Source organism: Danio rerio, chromosome 8 (assembly GCF_049306965.1).
Source record: "Danio rerio strain Tuebingen ecotype United States chromosome 8, GRCz12tu, whole genome shotgun sequence".
NCBI classification, from domain to species: Eukaryota; Metazoa; Chordata; class Actinopteri; order Cypriniformes; family Danionidae; genus Danio; species Danio rerio.
The window spans coordinates 1,458,852-1,475,972 of NC_133183.1; the positions used below are offsets into that span (position 1 = coordinate 1,458,852).

At 35.5% G+C, this 17,121-nt stretch overlaps 1 protein-coding gene and 1 long non-coding RNA gene across 4 annotated transcripts in view; one reads left to right on the forward strand and one right to left on the reverse strand.

Annotated features, from left to right (window-relative positions):
* The window catches only part of lzts3b (leucine zipper, putative tumor suppressor family member 3b), a 29,323-nt gene extending 18,899 nt beyond the window's left edge, over positions 1-10,424 (forward strand). For both annotated transcript variants that reach the window (XM_009303698.5, XM_068223078.2), the window contains exons 5-8: positions 1,234-1,554; positions 3,645-3,875; positions 4,871-5,408; positions 8,851-10,424. In XM_009303698.5, the coding sequence (XP_009301973.1) occupies positions 1,234-1,554; positions 3,645-3,875; positions 4,871-5,408; positions 8,851-8,939 (1,179 nt within the window). In that variant the 3' untranslated portion in view covers positions 8,940-10,424. The remainder of the gene's footprint in view (positions 1-1,233; positions 1,555-3,644; positions 3,876-4,870; positions 5,409-8,850) is intronic.
* The window catches only part of LOC141375562 (uncharacterized), a 49,987-nt gene that overhangs the window by 3,935 nt on the left and 28,931 nt on the right, over positions 1-17,121 (reverse strand). Inside the window, exons 1-2 of one of the 2 annotated variants that reach the window (XR_012384015.1) lie at positions 16,542-16,898; positions 8,834-8,995 (exon numbers count right to left, since the gene is read on the reverse strand). This is a non-coding gene — a long non-coding RNA (uncharacterized lncRNA). Of the gene's footprint in view, positions 1-8,833; positions 8,996-16,541; positions 16,899-17,121 lie in introns of those variants that run through there. The other variant, XR_012384016.1, reaches the window with a different exon arrangement.

A 17,121-nucleotide genomic window follows, 5' to 3' on the forward strand; every position in this document is an offset into this window, starting at 1 on the left:
CCTTGCATGCAATGGCGCACACACACACCAATAGTCCCAAGTCTATTCTTCATTGGATTTTTTTTATTGTATGTCGGTGCTGTAAAATGTGCCAGAAAGTTTAACCTGGTGTTCTAAAATCAATCTGCTGCATCTGACGCTACTGCACCTATAATATAATTACCCCAGGGGTCGCAATCCAACAGAACTAGTAACTATAAGCTACTATAGTGACTGTATAGTAACTATAAACAACGTTTTAGATAAAATATGGTAATTCTTATTGTTTAATAAAAATAAATAGATTTTTGGAAATCACCAGACGACCCCCCTTCATTGTCCCGCGACCCCTCGGGGGGTCCCGACCCCCACTTTGAAAACCACTGCGCTACACCACTGATTGATCTATAATGCCATATGATTATTCAAATGATGTGCACGCTTTCGGTTTCATTTTCACTGCTAAGTACGGTTCATACTTACCGTGCGGGGGTGGTTATAACGGTCACAGGGGGGCCTCCCCGTGGTGCATGCCCTGCGGGCCCGTCCACTATGCCACTGTTTACGGACCTGTGTGTACTGTGTTAATTCCCAAACAATTCCCAAACAGTGTTTAACAGAGCAAAAATTGTTCATAGTAATTCCTATAATATTTTTTATTTTGGAGAAAACTCTTGTGTTTTATTTCGGCTAGAATAATGCCCAATTCACACGGGGCATCAGCGTCAACGCTTGACAGAGGACGTGTCTGAAGTTGGAGCTGACGCAATCATCAGAGCAGCGTCAGCCAATGAAATCAGACCGCAACTGGCTACTGTCTGAGCTGGGGCATTTGCATAAAGTGATTTGATTGTCTTGACGCTTCGATTGGTGCTTGAAAAGATGAGAATTTCCCAACTTCTACAGCGAGCAACGCCACTGAAGTGGCGCCAACGAATCCATTACTCAGTTCGGCAACACTTGACGTCACCCATTCAAAGTGACTGTAAAGAATTGACGTTGACATCCCGTGTGAATCGGGCCTAAAAACAGTTTTGTTTTTAAACTATTTTAAGGTCAATATTATTAGCCCTCTTCAGCAATATTAGTGTTGGATTGTCTCCAGAACAAACCACTGTTATACAATGACTTGCCTTATTACCCTAACTTTACCCTAATTACCCTAGTGAAGCCTTTAAATGTGTTAAAAATCTAAATTGGGTCAAAAAATATACTGGGGAGGCTAAAAATTCTGACTTAAACTGCTTTCCTCAGGTGATCCACATGCGGCGTAATCTGGACCAGAGTGAGGCGGCCATCGCTCAGGTGTTTGAGGAGAAGCAGCGCGTGTGGGAGCGGGAGATGGAGGATCTACGACAGAACTATGCCGGCCGGCTCCAGCAGGTCACACACCGGGCCCAGCGCACGCAGCATGCCCTGCAGACACACATCGCACGCCTGCAGCAGGACAAGGGCCGCCTGCAGGAGGAGATCAGCGCACTGCTGGCCCAGAGAGAGGAACTTGAGCGCAAGTGTCTGGACTACCGCAAGGAGCAGGCCGACATACTGCCCCGGCTGGAGGAGACCAAGTGGGAGGTGAGAGGTTTTATTTTTACTATTTTCTTTAAGACTCCTAAGATTTACATATTATTTAACATAACAACCAGTGTAAGAGAAGTAATGCATTACAATATTAAGTTAGGGCAGCACTGTGACTCAGTGGTTAGGCTGGGTCAGTTGGCATTTCTGTGTGGAGTTTGCATGTTCTCCCCGTGTTGGCGTGGGTTTCCTACAGGTGCTCTGGTTTCCCCCACAGTCCAAACACATTCATTGATTGATTGTATGAATGCATGATTGAATGATTGATTGATTGATTGATTGATTGATTGATTGATTGAATGCATGCATTATTGATTGATTGTTTATGCATGCATGCATGGATGAATGATTGATTGTATGCATGAATGAATGAATGAACGAATAAATTGATTGTATGCATGCATGAATGATTGATTGATTGATTATATGCATGCATGAATAAACAAATGAATAAATGATTGTAGGCATGCATGAATAAATGATTGATTGACTGATTGTATGAATGAGCGATTAATTGATTGCGTGCATGCATGAATGATTGATTGATTGACTGATTGTATGAATGAACGATTGATTGACTGATTGTATGAATGAACGATTGATTGATTGATTGAATACATGCATGAATTAATGATTGATTGATTGATTGATTGTATGAATGAATGATTGATTGATTGTATACATGCATGAATGAATGATTGATTGACTGATTGTATGAATGAATGATTGATTGATTGATTGATTGATTGATTGATTGATTGATTCTATGCATGCATGAATGAATGATTGATTGACTGATTGTATGAATGAATGATTGATTGATTGACTGTATGCATGTATGAATGATTGATTGATTGATTGATTGATTGATTGATTGATTGATTGATTGTATGTATGCATGAATGATTGATTGATTGACTGTATGCATGTATGAATGATTGATTGATTGATTGATTGATTGATTGATTGATTGATTGATTGATTGATTGATTGATTGATTGATTGATTGATTGATTGATTGATTGAATGCATGCATCAATGAATGATTGATTGTATGCATGTATGTATGCATGAATGATTGGATGAATGTTAGTATGTATACATAGATATATACACTAGATATCGCATAGGGACCCTGAGCATGCGTCAATAGCGCCGCCACATTGGTACAGTGCTCCCAGGACAAATGTCATTCAACCGCACTAGTCAAGACAGTGTTATTATGTGAAGATGCGGGACTTTAACGCTGTCTACGGGTGTAGTAATGAGCAAACAAAGAAAACAAAGCACAAAGGCAGAACATTTCATAGGTAATATTAATTTTTTCTGTTTTTGTATGTTCTGAGCTTTTGTGCTAATCAGGTAACGTTATTGATGATAACAGTCACTTACTGCATTCTCCATACGGCAAAGCAGCTCCAACTCGCACTAAACACTCGGCTTATGCTAGTTTTGTTGAATAAAATCAGCAAACAATGCAAAAGAAATATGACAACGAGATGCTGCGCTGCCAGAAACTTGTATTATTGTCGGCTAACGTTAGTGTAAGAGTCGATCATAACAGAGATTCATTCACAAGCGAATCGCTCTCTCCGTCAGTATGAGCAGTGAAAGCAGGAGAGGAGCTGTGTTTCAGGACATGATTAGATCAAATTTAACAGGGAGGGTGGATAGTACATTTCTGTACACACAAACACAAGCTGTGTGTCAGTAATGCCCGTGCGATCACTGATCCAATGTAGAAAAGTGATGTCAAATCATAATTCTCGTAATTAGAAAAATAAAATTACACACTAACATCCAGGAAAACTCCCGATCATAGATATATGTGTATATGTGTATATCTCTGGCTTTGGATGGCCACAGTCCTCCACTGTACCTTGGTCCCGCATTCATTTCAAAGGAGCGCTACCCTGTAGCAAGATGGCGGCGCTATTGACGCATTCCGTCCAATAGACAACAATAGGCCAGGCGACATCTAATGTATATATCTATGGTATGTATGTATGAAATTAATATGAATTTCATATATTTTGTGTAATTGACTACAGCTGAGCCCTGACTGTGTGTTGTTGTGCTCTGTTCAGCTGTGTCAGAAAGCAGGTGAGATCTCTCTACTTAAGCAGCAGCTCCGCGAGAGCCAGAATGAGGTGACGCAGCGGGCCGGAGAGACGGTGGCTCTCAGGGGTCAAATGAAGGATCTGAACGCCCAGCTGAAGGAGCGCGAGGACACCATGATCGGCCTAAAGGACTCGTACAACAGCAAGAGCCGAGAGCTGGAGAGATGCGAAGGAGAGCTGAAGAGAACACTGGCGGAGGTGGAAACACACACACACACACACACTTAAATTTATTTAGATTTTACTGTTGTTTCTCGTCCAAATATCTAAAAGCTCTTAAATCAAGAAGCATTTTCTAGACAAGCCAAAAATATTGTCTTGTTTGCTGAAATAATGAGTCGAAATTAAGTTTGTTTTTCTTAAAACAAGCAAAATAATCTGACAGGATGTTCTTGAACGAGTCGTTCATTTTAAACTAATCTTTTGTACGACTCGAGAACGATGAGTCCTCTCTATCATTCGCGCACTCACACATTTGTGCAGGTGGAGCTGAAGATTAGTTCCTTTTTCAAGTCTATTATCGGGTTTGAGTCATTTATTCATCACATGAAAGACAGAAGCCAATCATACGCAGTCAGAGCCAGAGAAAATTTTGATCCGTTCATCTCTCAAGTCCTCGGTTTGAGTCATGTCTCTTTACATGCTGTCACGTGATGAACGAACGACTCAAAAGCCAGAGGATTTGATAGGTGGACTAATCATGACTCCTTTCGGCTCAGACTGTGTGCATTAGTTAAGCTTATATAGGACTGTCTGTAGCTATGTTTCCATCCAAAAATGCGAATTAACTATGTGCAAAACTGTATAATCGCATAAAAGACGTGCGAATAAAGCAGCGTTTCAATCCAACAAGTCAAAGCAAACAAAATCGTCACTTCCTGATTAACTGGTGCCAAATAGCAACAGTAAAAACGGAATTTGCTGTGGAATGAGAAGCTGCGTGAATCTTTTCTTTATTTAATAAATGACTTGCGCCTCAGAAGACAATCCTGACCCGCAGTGAACGCGTGGTGGCATTTAAAGGCGTCAGACGCGCAGCACCGGAGATATCGATATTTTAGTATCAATTCGCACATCACTATTGAAAACAGTCACATTAACCCTTCACAAGAAGCGTATCGTTGGCTGAAAAACACTAGCTGTGCATATAGACCATAGTTATCTCTCTGTAATCTACATTTGTGCGTCCGCAGGTGTCGATGTTGCGTGATAAGCTGGTGGTGTTCGAGTCTGAGGTTGTGGGTCTGAAACGGGCTCTGAATGAGCTGAGCTGCAGAAGCGATCACACCGCGGTTCTGAGCTCCATCAGCGGCAGCAGCAGTTTACCGTGGGCCGGACTACACTCGCCTAGAACCCCCGAACCCTTATCTGTGCTCGGCTCCACGGTCGAAACCTTCCTCAGCTTGCAGAGTGACGAAGCCAAAGCGCAGCGGCAGGAGGCGGGAGAGCTGCGGCGTCAGCTGGAGCGGCTGCAGGGCGAGCTACACCTGGAGAAACAGCAGAGAGAGAGGCAGGCGCTCACCTTTGCGCAGGAGAGACACACCTGGCAGGACGAGAAGGAGCGCGTGCTGAAATATCAGGCGCAGCTGCAGCTCAGCTATGTAGAGACGCTGCAGAGAAATCAGGCGCTGGAGGAACGTGTCGGACAGCTTGGAGCCAAAATGGCGCCAGGATCACCACCACCTATCAGCCTCTCCATCCCCGTCCCAGTGACCGTCACTCTGTCACCAGGTTATTCATTTATTTTTATTTTTTCACACTTTCAGTCCACATAAAATCTAAACTAACATATGATTTTGTTAGCTCACACTGTTAGTTTTGTGGTGAATGATTCATCTGTGGCGAGGCAGTGGCGCAGTACATAGTGCTGTTGCCTCACAGCAAGAAGGTCGCTGGGTCGCTGGTTCGAACCTCAGCTTAGTTGGTGTTTCTGTGTGGAGTTTGCATGTTCTCCCTGCCTTCGCGTTGGTTTCCTCTGGGTGCTCCGGTTTCCCCCACAGTCCAAAGACATGCGGTACAGGTGAATTGGGTAGGCTAAATTGTCCGTAGTGTGTGTGTTAATGTGTGAGTGGATGTTTCCCAGACATGGGTTGCAGCTGGAAGAGCATCCACTGTGTAAAAACATATGCTGGATAAGATGGTGGTTCATTCCGCTGTGGCGACCCCAGATTAATAAAGGGACTAAGCCGACAAGAAAATGAATGAATGAATGATTCATCTGTGCATGTCATTAAGAAAACAACTATAATTTGCTCTTGTAATCTTTAATTGAAATCCAAAAATGCACTTCCTGTTTGTTTTCTGTTAAATTCTAGGATCAGGGCCGTTTCTCAATATCACGTACGCAAAGTTCGGACTTGCGTCCTTGGAAGTTCAGAATTGAAAAGTTCAACCTTAAAAGAACGAACTCCCGAGGACGCAAGGTAAACAAGTCGGGTACTTCTTCAAATGGATCGGAAGTAATATAAGTTTATAACATCGCTTACCTCACCACGGATTCACTGTACATTCAAAGTCTAAGACAGTGGGCCTCCCTTTTGACACAACTTATCCATTGGCGCCCCCCTCCTCCCAAACACGCACGCGCACACGCACACACACAAACACAGATCCAAGAACTGTCCATCCCAGTCCCAACAGTCGAAGTTTAGCGGGTCTCATGCTGTCAATAGCCAAAATATCTTGACAAACCACACATAAAGGTCGTGGTTCATCAGCTGGTCCTGTCCACGTAAATCCTAAACTCAAATACTGATCATCATATCGTCGTCTTTTGGGTTTAAGCCCTGAACTTGAAGGCTTTGAATCGGGGGGGTCTCAGAAACCGATCCATTGTATTAGCAGGCATATACCTGTATTGGCGGGCTGGCCAAACAGAAGCGAATTCACAGCTATGGCCTTCTGGGTAAAAAAGGTTTTCTTATTTTTGACGTATCATTTTTTTTTTAGCTTTGTTTAATTTAAACGTTTAATTATAATAAAACATACAGTACATATAATAATTAAACTTAATAATTATATTTTTATTATATAATTTTTTTTCCACGTTACATTTTTGATTTAAGAAAATGTACACATATTAATATTAGGGATGTAACGTTATCAGAATTTCACGGTACGGTAATACCTCAGTATGAATGGCACGGTACGGTATTTATTGATTAATTTACAAAAAAAACAAAACTAATGAAAAGACTCGAAAAAAAGTGCCAAAAGTGTTTATTTACCTTAGCACAGAACATATCAATGACACAAATTAGTCATCTATCTGTACGTTTCGAAACAGGAACTTAAATTTTTCAGTTTTAATAACAAAAAACTATTAAACCATATAAAAAAAAATAAAGTTTCAATTTAGTATTGCTGAAAACTCATCACATTCAACATTTAATCACTCACTCACTCAGATAGAGATGGGTTTTAAAGAAAATGATCATATAACTATAATCTGGTAAAAGCTGGGATCTCTGGGCATGTCCCCTGCAACAGAAATAAACCCTCTAATTTGGGACTGAGGTTTCTGGGACAGAGAGATATGATTTAGCCAAGGTTGACAGCAGTGGGTAACGCTGTGCATTGTCTTTCCACCACTTGAGAGGACAAGCCATGAGTGAGATAGAGGTCTCTTTGCGATACAAGTCAATGTCTGCATCAATCTAACAAGTGTGCTGTGTTCTGCAGTCCCCATGACTGTTATTAGTCGTATTCTCCGACTTATATTTCTCCACAGTCTGGCAGTGCCTGCTTACTGTTTTTGTCTTTGTCTGTCACCTTTTCTCCTTTTTCGTATCTTTTTAGAAAGAAACCGAAATGCTTCCACACATCCGATTTAAAACCCGCTTTAGGTTCGATCATTTCCAGCTCTTTTTCTTCCCCGCTACTTGCAGCACACTCCATTTCCACATAACTGGATCTGTAGTGACAACAGACCGCAAAGGATGATGGCCACGCCTGGGCTGATGGGAATTGTAGTTCCCGCTACCTCCCGTTCGCTTCATTCGCCAAAGCAAACTTTTCTCAGAAATATAGTTTTATTGAGTCATGCGGCTACGGTATTATTGAAAAAAATAATATTGCGGTATGACGGTATTTAAAATATTGTTACATCCCTAATTAATATAAACGTGAAGTAAAATGAGTTATTATACACAGACAGGTGTCTTTGATTATCAGATTTAATAAACTACAATGGTAATTATACAAGTATATACACAATAAGAAATCAAGATTACATCAAACAAATTAATAAAGACAAACTTCGTACAACACGTTAACACAATTAAAGACAATTATAAAAGGTAACAAAATAACACTGCCAAAATAATACACCTGAGAACAAATGATAGATTTAAAAGACCAAAACTGTCCGTTAGATATACACAAGATGAATTAGATATCATGTTTTAACTACAATGGAGAGATGAGATCCAGCGGTACATCCGAGATGGACTGGCCGAAGTAAAGCTGCTCCAGTGGGGGATGTGATGACGGAGCTCCCGTTGGCAGGCTGGGAGTCTGGGTTCACATAAGCTGAGGCACATCCTCAAAGACGCGATGTTGTTGTGAATAACGGCTGATTCGAGTTTAAAACAACTACATTCTCGCCTGAAAACTCTTAAAACTTTATTTTGTGACACAGTAAAGGAGTATTTTTAAAACCGTGCGGGTTTCCCCCTCCGCCATTAGAGCTTGCTGGTTACGCTGCAATGCATTCTGGGATATGTGAGCTTCGCAAGTTCGCTCAAGTCACCTCGCGATGCATCCTTGGCCAAAGGCCAGAGAAAGTACACATCCGGGAATTTCATGTGTACTTGGAAAGATGTGAACTTTGAATTGGAACAGTACTTTGTAGACGGTCGATGACGTTTCACGAGGAAAGAACGCAAGTACAGACAAGAATGCATATTGAGAAACAGCCTGTGACTGTTATTAGTGTTGTTTAGGTTTAATAAAACATTTATTGTGATTTTCTTAAATTGTAATTCAGTTAACAAAACTGTTTTTTGACCAACAGTTTTCGTCTTAGTTTATAATTTAATTTCAGTTAGTTTTCAGTGACTCATTTAGTTTTATTCTTTAATTTATTGTGATTTCTTAACATTTTATTTGAGTTTTGTCAAACAGTTTTTCATTTTCATTTGCTTAAATCTCCTTACTCTGTCCCGGTCCACAGATGAGCTGAAACCGCCTGTCCTGCATCAGCTGGCGCCTCCATGGCCAGGCCCGTCCCGGTTGGAGAGGATCGAGTCCACTGAGATTTAGACTTTGTAAAAGACAATCGACGTCTGTTCAGCGGAGACGCTTCTGTTTCTGAAGACCTGAAGAGGAAGGAGAAATACACACTGAGTTTTTCATCTTGTTTCTAGTCCAAATATCTAAGAATACTGAAATCAAGAAGCATTTTCTGGAGAAGTATAAAATATAATCTTGTATTCAGAAATAATGAGTTTTTTTGTTCAAACTAAATAAATTGTGAAATAATGTTGCTTGTTAGTTTTAATTAAGTTTATTTTACTTACTCCATTATTAATTTGCTTGCCGTAAGGATAAACTCACCTAATTAGGACTCATTATTTCTGAAAACAAAACAATATTTTTTGTTTGTCTATAAAATGCTTCTTGATTTAAGATTTTGTAGATATTTGCACTAAAAACAAGACAAGGAAACTCTAAGAAAAGCATTTTTAACAGTGCAGCTTTTGGTTATGGAAGAAATGCACATTTGTTTGACATCACACTGTAAAAAATATCTGTAAATGAGCAGTTTTCAGTATTTTGTGATTCATGTTTTTTATTTTTCCCTGTTTATTTCTGCTTTTTAATTGCATTATGGGATCTTGATCATTCTTGCAACAACTTTTAACCTTGAAAACGGACTTGTGCAGTTGTTTGTAGTGTCTGGGTTGGTGTTGTATATTACACTACAGAAACCTTGTAATAAACTGCAGCACATTTTCTGTTATTTTACACACTTATTTCTCTAGATATTATTTTTTATATTAATTCAAACGACTAAAATGTCAATAAAAGTCACTTTGTTAAACTAGGAGTTGAATTTTCAACATCAGAAGCAGACAGAGCAGACATTTACATCCCATAATGCAATTCACCACCACAAATAAACACAAAACACACAAAATACAGAAACTGTTCAATAACAGATATTGTTTACAGTGCAGTGTTAAAGGTCAGTGACCTTTTGACCTCAGTGTTATGGACAAAAACAATCCCCAAAGCTGCATTTATTTAATCAGAAATACAGTGAATGCTGTGAAATGTTACTGCAAATCGAAAGTTTTGGTTTTTAATGTTAATGTAAAGTGAACTTGAATTTATTTATGTGATATAAAGCTGTATTTTCAGCATTATGCTATTAACGTTACTATTAAATAGATTATCATTTCAAATAAATATATGTTTTAAAAGCCATTTGGACTAAAGTAATGATGCTGAAAATTCATCTTTCACTAATGATTAAAATAGAAAAAATATTAAGTCATAAATTTGTGCAAAAAGTGACATAGGAAAAGTGAATAGGAATAAAAGGAATCAATTTACTGTCACATTTATCAACAGAATGCTTCCCAACTAATACAGATATAATATTTTTTATCCAAAAAAAATTAAGCAGCACTTTTTAATACTAATAAACAAACTTTTTTTCTTGATATTCAAATCAATATATTACACTATATAACTGATATATTGATACTGATTTGTGACACTGAAAAATAATGACAATAAAAATTGACTGAAATTATTATATTTTAAAAAAATACTGTAAAAAATAAGATGTAAAAAAATTATATTTTAAAACATATTTTTAAAGCAGTTTAGACTGAAATAATGATGTTAAAAATTACTGAAATTATTACATCAAAGAAATTAGTCATAAAAAAATTATATATATAAAAAATTATTAATTAAAACAAAATTTTAAAATAGCAATCTGGACTTAAATTGAGGCAAAAAGTTAAGTGAAATTATAATAAAACCAATGAATGAAATATTGAAAAATATATATTTAAAAATAATATATCAAAAAAACAAAGTATACAGAAAAAAATTATTTAAAGATGATTCCTTGGATTTAATAATTTTTTAAGTGGTTGTAAACAATTTATTTGGTTTGAATTTAAACAAACAAATTAAGTTAAACTTTACTATTTAAATAGTTTTGCAGACACCATGTTTGAAGCTGAAATTATTATATTAAAAAACTGGGTTGCGGCTGGAAGGGCATCCGCTGTGTAAAACATATGCTGGAGTAGTTGGCGGTTCATTCCGCTGTGGCGAGCACTGATAAATCAGCAACTAAGCCAAGGGAAAATTAATCAATAATTGTAAAAAATATGTTATTAAAAAAAACATTTAAAAAAAAACATTTGGACTAAATTAATGATGCTAAAATTAACTGAAATTATTACATCAAAGAAATCATTGCAAAAAATATATATAAAAACATTATTAATTAAAATACATTTAAAAATAGCAGTTTGGGCTTAAGTATTGAAACTAAATTAAATGTTTTAATTTAATTAAAAAATTGTAAAAAAATACACACACACACACACACACACACACACACACACACACACACACACACACACACACACACAYATATATATATATATATATATATATATATATATATATATATACACAATTAAGACTAAAGTAATGACTCTAAAAATGAACTGAAATTATTATATTTAAAACAATTGTAAAAAAGAACATATAAATCAAGTAAACTCAGCACTCCTGAAGCATTGTTTGTTTCCCTTTTGCATATTCATTCATTTACCTTCCGCTTATTTATCAGGGTTCGCCACAGCAGAATGATCCGCCAACTATTCCAGCATATGTTTTAAGCAGCGGATGCTCTTCCAGCGGATGCTCATGCTTTTTAGTTCATCAGTTCCCCTTTAGCGCATGTCTATGGACTGTGGGGGAAACTGGAGTACCTGGAGGAAACCCACGCCAACACGGGGAGAGCATGCAAACTCCACACAGAAATGCCAACTGACCCAGACAGGACTCTAACCAGCGAACTTCTTGCTATGTAAAAATAGCAAAATGATCTAAAAATCATTTTAAAAAGGCATTCGGACTTGCAGTAATATTTCACAGTTTTCACTGTATTTTGATCAAACACATGCAGCCATAAACATTAAACAAATAATACTGTACATGAAGAACTATTGTGTGATGCTTCAGGGATGGCCTGCAGAGTCTATGCAGGACCACCAGGGGTCACCAGACGCAAACAGAGGGCTCCTATCTGCGGATAGAAATACTTGAAAACAAAAAAGAGAGAAGTCGCTTTTGTCTCGGTTCTTTTATTTTGGCAAAACAGACTGAAGTGAACTTTGTTCCTGGAAGGTTCTGGACTGAGAGTTGCTGCTATGTTCTGATCACGTGATGTCGCAGTGTATTGTGAGTGGGTAGACAGACAGGCTGTGTGAACATGATGGTTATTTATGTGAAATTGTTATTTCCAGTATACCAACATATTGCGTGTGAATATTTTGAAAAGATGAACAAATTATTTCATCGTTCTGATTATTGTGAATTAATGAAGCCGATATTTTAGCTTTGTTTTTTTATTTTACTGTAACATGACAAGAGTTGAAGGCTAAATTATTCAGCTGTGACATTTCCAAATATTTCCAAAGTCATGTTTAACAGAGCAATGGACATTTTACAGTATTCCCCTTCATATTTTTCATCTTTTTGTTTTCGTTTGGCTATAATAAAAGCAGATTTTCTTTTTTTTAAAAAATGTTGAGGTCAATATTATTAGCCGCATTTAAGGTGACATTATTCCTCTCTTTAAAAGATATAAAACGCATCTCTGCTGTGTCTATAGTGTGTGTGTTTCAGTTTGAGCTGAGAATAGCACACAGATAATGTTCTCCAGCTCTCTGAAACTGACCCTTTTAGGCTTTGATCTTAATTGTGGTGATTTGGTGACTGTCACTTTAAATTCAAATGAGAGAGTGCTCTTTTCAGAAGAGGGCGGAGCTACAGACGCCTGTGCTTCAGCATAGTGACAGAAGCAAAACAGCAGTGTGTGTGTTGTCAGTGCTGGTCAGCAGGGCCGGATTAAGAACACATTGGGCCCTGGGGCCATAGCAAATCAAAGGGCCCCCTTAAACTTTTTTTTACCTCACTAATATATATATATATATATATATATATATATATATAGTTGTTGTTATTATTAGTATTATTAATAATTTACTAATTAATTTTATCTAATTTTTTCACCATTTGATTTATATTTTATTTTATATATATATATATATATATATATATATATATATATATATATATATAACCTTTTAAAATTGCACTTTAAGCTGAATACTAGTATCTTTCAAAAATAATTTCTAAAGTATTTTGTTCTGTCATCATGGCAAAGACTAAAGTATTTAGTTATTAGAAATTATTAAATTAAAACTTTTTTTTTTTTGAAGAAAAAAAAACATCTTTTCTACATTAAACAGCACTTGGGAAATATTTGAAAATAATTGTAGGAATATTTTTGCCTTCAACTGTGTGTGATAATTTTCACCTATGAAATGGTTCAAATGCATCGAGTTTCCAAACCATATTTCCTTTTGATGTAGTTCTGATGTATTTATTTGATTTGATGATGTAATTTGTTGATTTAGAGATCAAATGCTATGTTTTTATACTTCTATTGTTTGTATTTATGTTACTGTAATGACTTGCGTAAAAGCATATCCAATCAAAGACGCATTAAACGACAAAGACACCAATCAATATGCATCATCTTTAAATATATATATTTGTTTTTTGGAGAAAAATCATGATGTGTGAATTATTTCCCATGAAACCAACAATTTACTGGCTGACAAACAAATTATACACTGTAAACAAAATCTGTTAATGAACTGTATTTAGTGATCCACATGTGTTTTCAGTTTATTTGCAGTTGTGAATTGCATTATGGGATGTTGATAATGCATACAGGTCTGTTTTGACCCTTAAAATAAACAGAATATTTTATTAAATATAACAGCAATCATCTTTTAATCTTTAAGCTTTTAACAGCAATAATCTTTTTTTTAAGTTCCTTGTTTACAGTTGGGCTATTTTTTTTTTTTGTTCAGCAATTTATTTTTAAGTTTAACTTTGTTTTTATTGATACACATTATAGTCAGAGAGCCACAGCATCAAATCCGAAGAATCAGATCAACTGCTCCAATCTAGCAGCAGAACACAATTAGCTCGCGTTCTCTTTCTCTCTGAATTAAGCAATATGATAACATATTCTTGCATTAAAAACAATATAAAAAAAACACAAAACAAATAAAAAATATATAATAATAATAAGATAAAAGATAAAAAAACACTCCATTCATAACTAAGCCTGAGGCAAGGAAATATTTCAGCTATATATGAGCAATTTCATGCAAATGTCAACCTTGCCATGAAAAAAAGTTTTCACTAAAATAGGGAAACACATTATTTGAGTAAGCAAGTATTTTACAGTATTTAAAAAAATACTCCAAAATGTCTCTGTCTGTGTTTTCAAACTATTATATTTGATTTACCAAAGTCACACAAGTGCCAATTTCACATCTATCACAACCATAAAGGAAAAGTATCACATCCATAATGAAGCTTTTCCCTCAAAATTGCAAAAATATTCAATAAAATAAAAATTTACGATTTTTGTTCTATTGTGAGCCAAGTCTTATCCTTTTTATTAGCCTTATTTCTTTTAGGTTTTGCAGTTTAATTCACAGAATTTCTACAAAGCAACTTTTTTTGTCACATCCATAAAGCCGGTTTATTCTTCTCATTTAAACTATTAAAAATGTTTACAGATTAATATTTTTCTGGTCCCATAACTCTGTGTTTAGTTGTTTTGAAAAATATAAACAGTTGCTTCAATATAATGTTAAAATATACTTTCTCTGTGAATTTATGTTTTAAGTTTTTACTGTAAATGTCACATCCATAACGCTGGAATTGCTCATACAGTTGAAGTCAGAATTATTAGCTCCCTTTGAATTTTTTTCTTCTTTTTAAAATATTTCCCAAATGATGTTTAACAGAGCAAGGAAATGTTCACAGTATGTCTGATAATATTTTTTCTTCTGGAGAAAGTCTTATTCGTTTTATTTCTGCTATAATAAAAGGAGTTTTTAATTTTTTAAACACCATTTTAGGGACAAAATTATTAGCCCCTTTAAGCTTTATTTTTTCTCGATAGTCTACAGACCAAACCATCATTATACAGTAACTTGCCTAATTACCCTAACCTGCCTAGTTACCCTAATTAACCTAGTGAAGCCTTTAAATGTCACTTTAAGCTGTATAGAAGTGTCTTGAAGAATATCTAGTCTAATATTATTTACTGTCGTCATGGCAGTAAATAAATAAACAAGCGGTCTAATAATTCAGGGGGGGGGCTAATAATTCTGACTTCAACTGTATGTATGTATGTGTGTGTGTGTGTGTGTGTGTGTGTGTGTGTATGTGTGTGTGTGTGTGTGTGTATATATATATATATATATATATATATATATATATATATATATATATATATATATATATATATATATATATATATACATACACTTCTTTTATGTAAGAGGAAGGGTTGAAAATTGGGACAAATGTTTCAGTATTACCGCAAACAGTATCTAATCTTTTCTATTTGCGTCAGTCTTTTTAAAGTATAGGAGTAATAGAAGCTATTTTTAAAGATGAAGGAACAGTAGCAGTAGATAGAAAAGAACAGACAATCGATATTATGAACAAAGAGAGTGAATTAATACAGGACTTAACTAGAATAGTCGGTAGGGGATCAAGTAAACAGAAGTCTAGATTTTATGACCTCCTTAGTAATGAAATCAACCGTGGGCAGTTCAAAATTAGAAAAAGTGCTTACTGACAAATTAACGGGAATATGATCATAATGATTATGTAATGATGATAAATGTAATATATTATATTAATGAATAATTATTATAAGAACTAATTGCAATGCAACATTATGACCCATTTGCTCATGCTCAGTGATCAAGGTCATACACAACACACAAAAAAGTCAAATGAATGAGGAGGCATGTGGGCATAACACAAAATCTAAATCAAGTAATTTTAAGATGCCAAAGTCAAATTTATGCATATAAATTATATTTTCCCAACAATCAAAATGTGGGTTGTGAAAATGGCGAGTGCTATATTGAAAAACTGCACTGACAAAAATGATGCCTGCATGCAAAACTGTTACAAACTATTTATTTGTGTTGAATTTAAACAAACAAATTAGATTTAATAAATTATATCTTATTTGTTTGTTTAAATTCAGCCCAAATAAACTGTTTACAGCCTCTTAACGCAAAAAAAAATTTAAAAAAAAAAAAAAAATATATATATATATATATATATATATATATATACATATATATATATATACATATATATATATATACATATATATATATATATATAAATTATATATATATATATATAAATTTTTCAGTGTAGCTACAGTGGCTGGTGATCAAAAAAGTGTCAAGCCCTGGTTATTTATATAAGAACTAGCTCATAGACCATTTTAATGTGGTCATGTCATTGGCCCATGAAAATTTCCTGCTTGTTGTCAAACTATTTCATAACTGTAACAGGAGGCAACTCAATCATAACTTTAAGTTAAAACACACCTGCTACAGGATTATTTAGCAATATGTAAAGCTTTTGGGGTTCTCAAAAGCGATGGAAATTAAAAATGTAAAACAGGAAATACGTTTGGATCATTGTTATTGTTTACATCCCTCAAAATGGTCTATAAAACAACCAAACAAAAAAGTCAGGACTTACCTTTGATGGAGGAATTAATGTTTACACCTACATTTTAAAACGGTTAGACAAAAAATACATATTTTAATCGCATATTTTAATTAAACGTGTAATGATGTCGGTAAATGACCGAATAAACATTAAAACACTAAACACGTTTGATTGTCTGAGTTGTTTGCTCAGCTTCTCGTGTTTCGTCGATGATAATTCATTTATGATTCCTCCAGCTAAACATCTTATTAACGGAGAATATTTTCAGAACAATTATTATTAAAACGATTTCGAAGGGTTTTGGCTGAGATTATGTTTTAGTTTTGCTTGTATTTTTCCGCAGTTTGAGCAGCGCGCGCTTTTTCCAGTCACTCACTGACAAACACTGCGCATGTGCGTTTTCCATGATATTTAAAATGATTCAATCCAATCATTTGCACTCGATTATTATTTTAAAACGTACTAAATAAATTTTACACAGAATATATTAGGAATTAAACCTGCTTGGACATCTTCAGTTTGATGTGTTTTGTTTTACTGCACTAGTATGTATTTTTAGTCCATTTTAATTTCAATTTACGTTGTGTGCGATTCTTTGAAGTCAACTGTA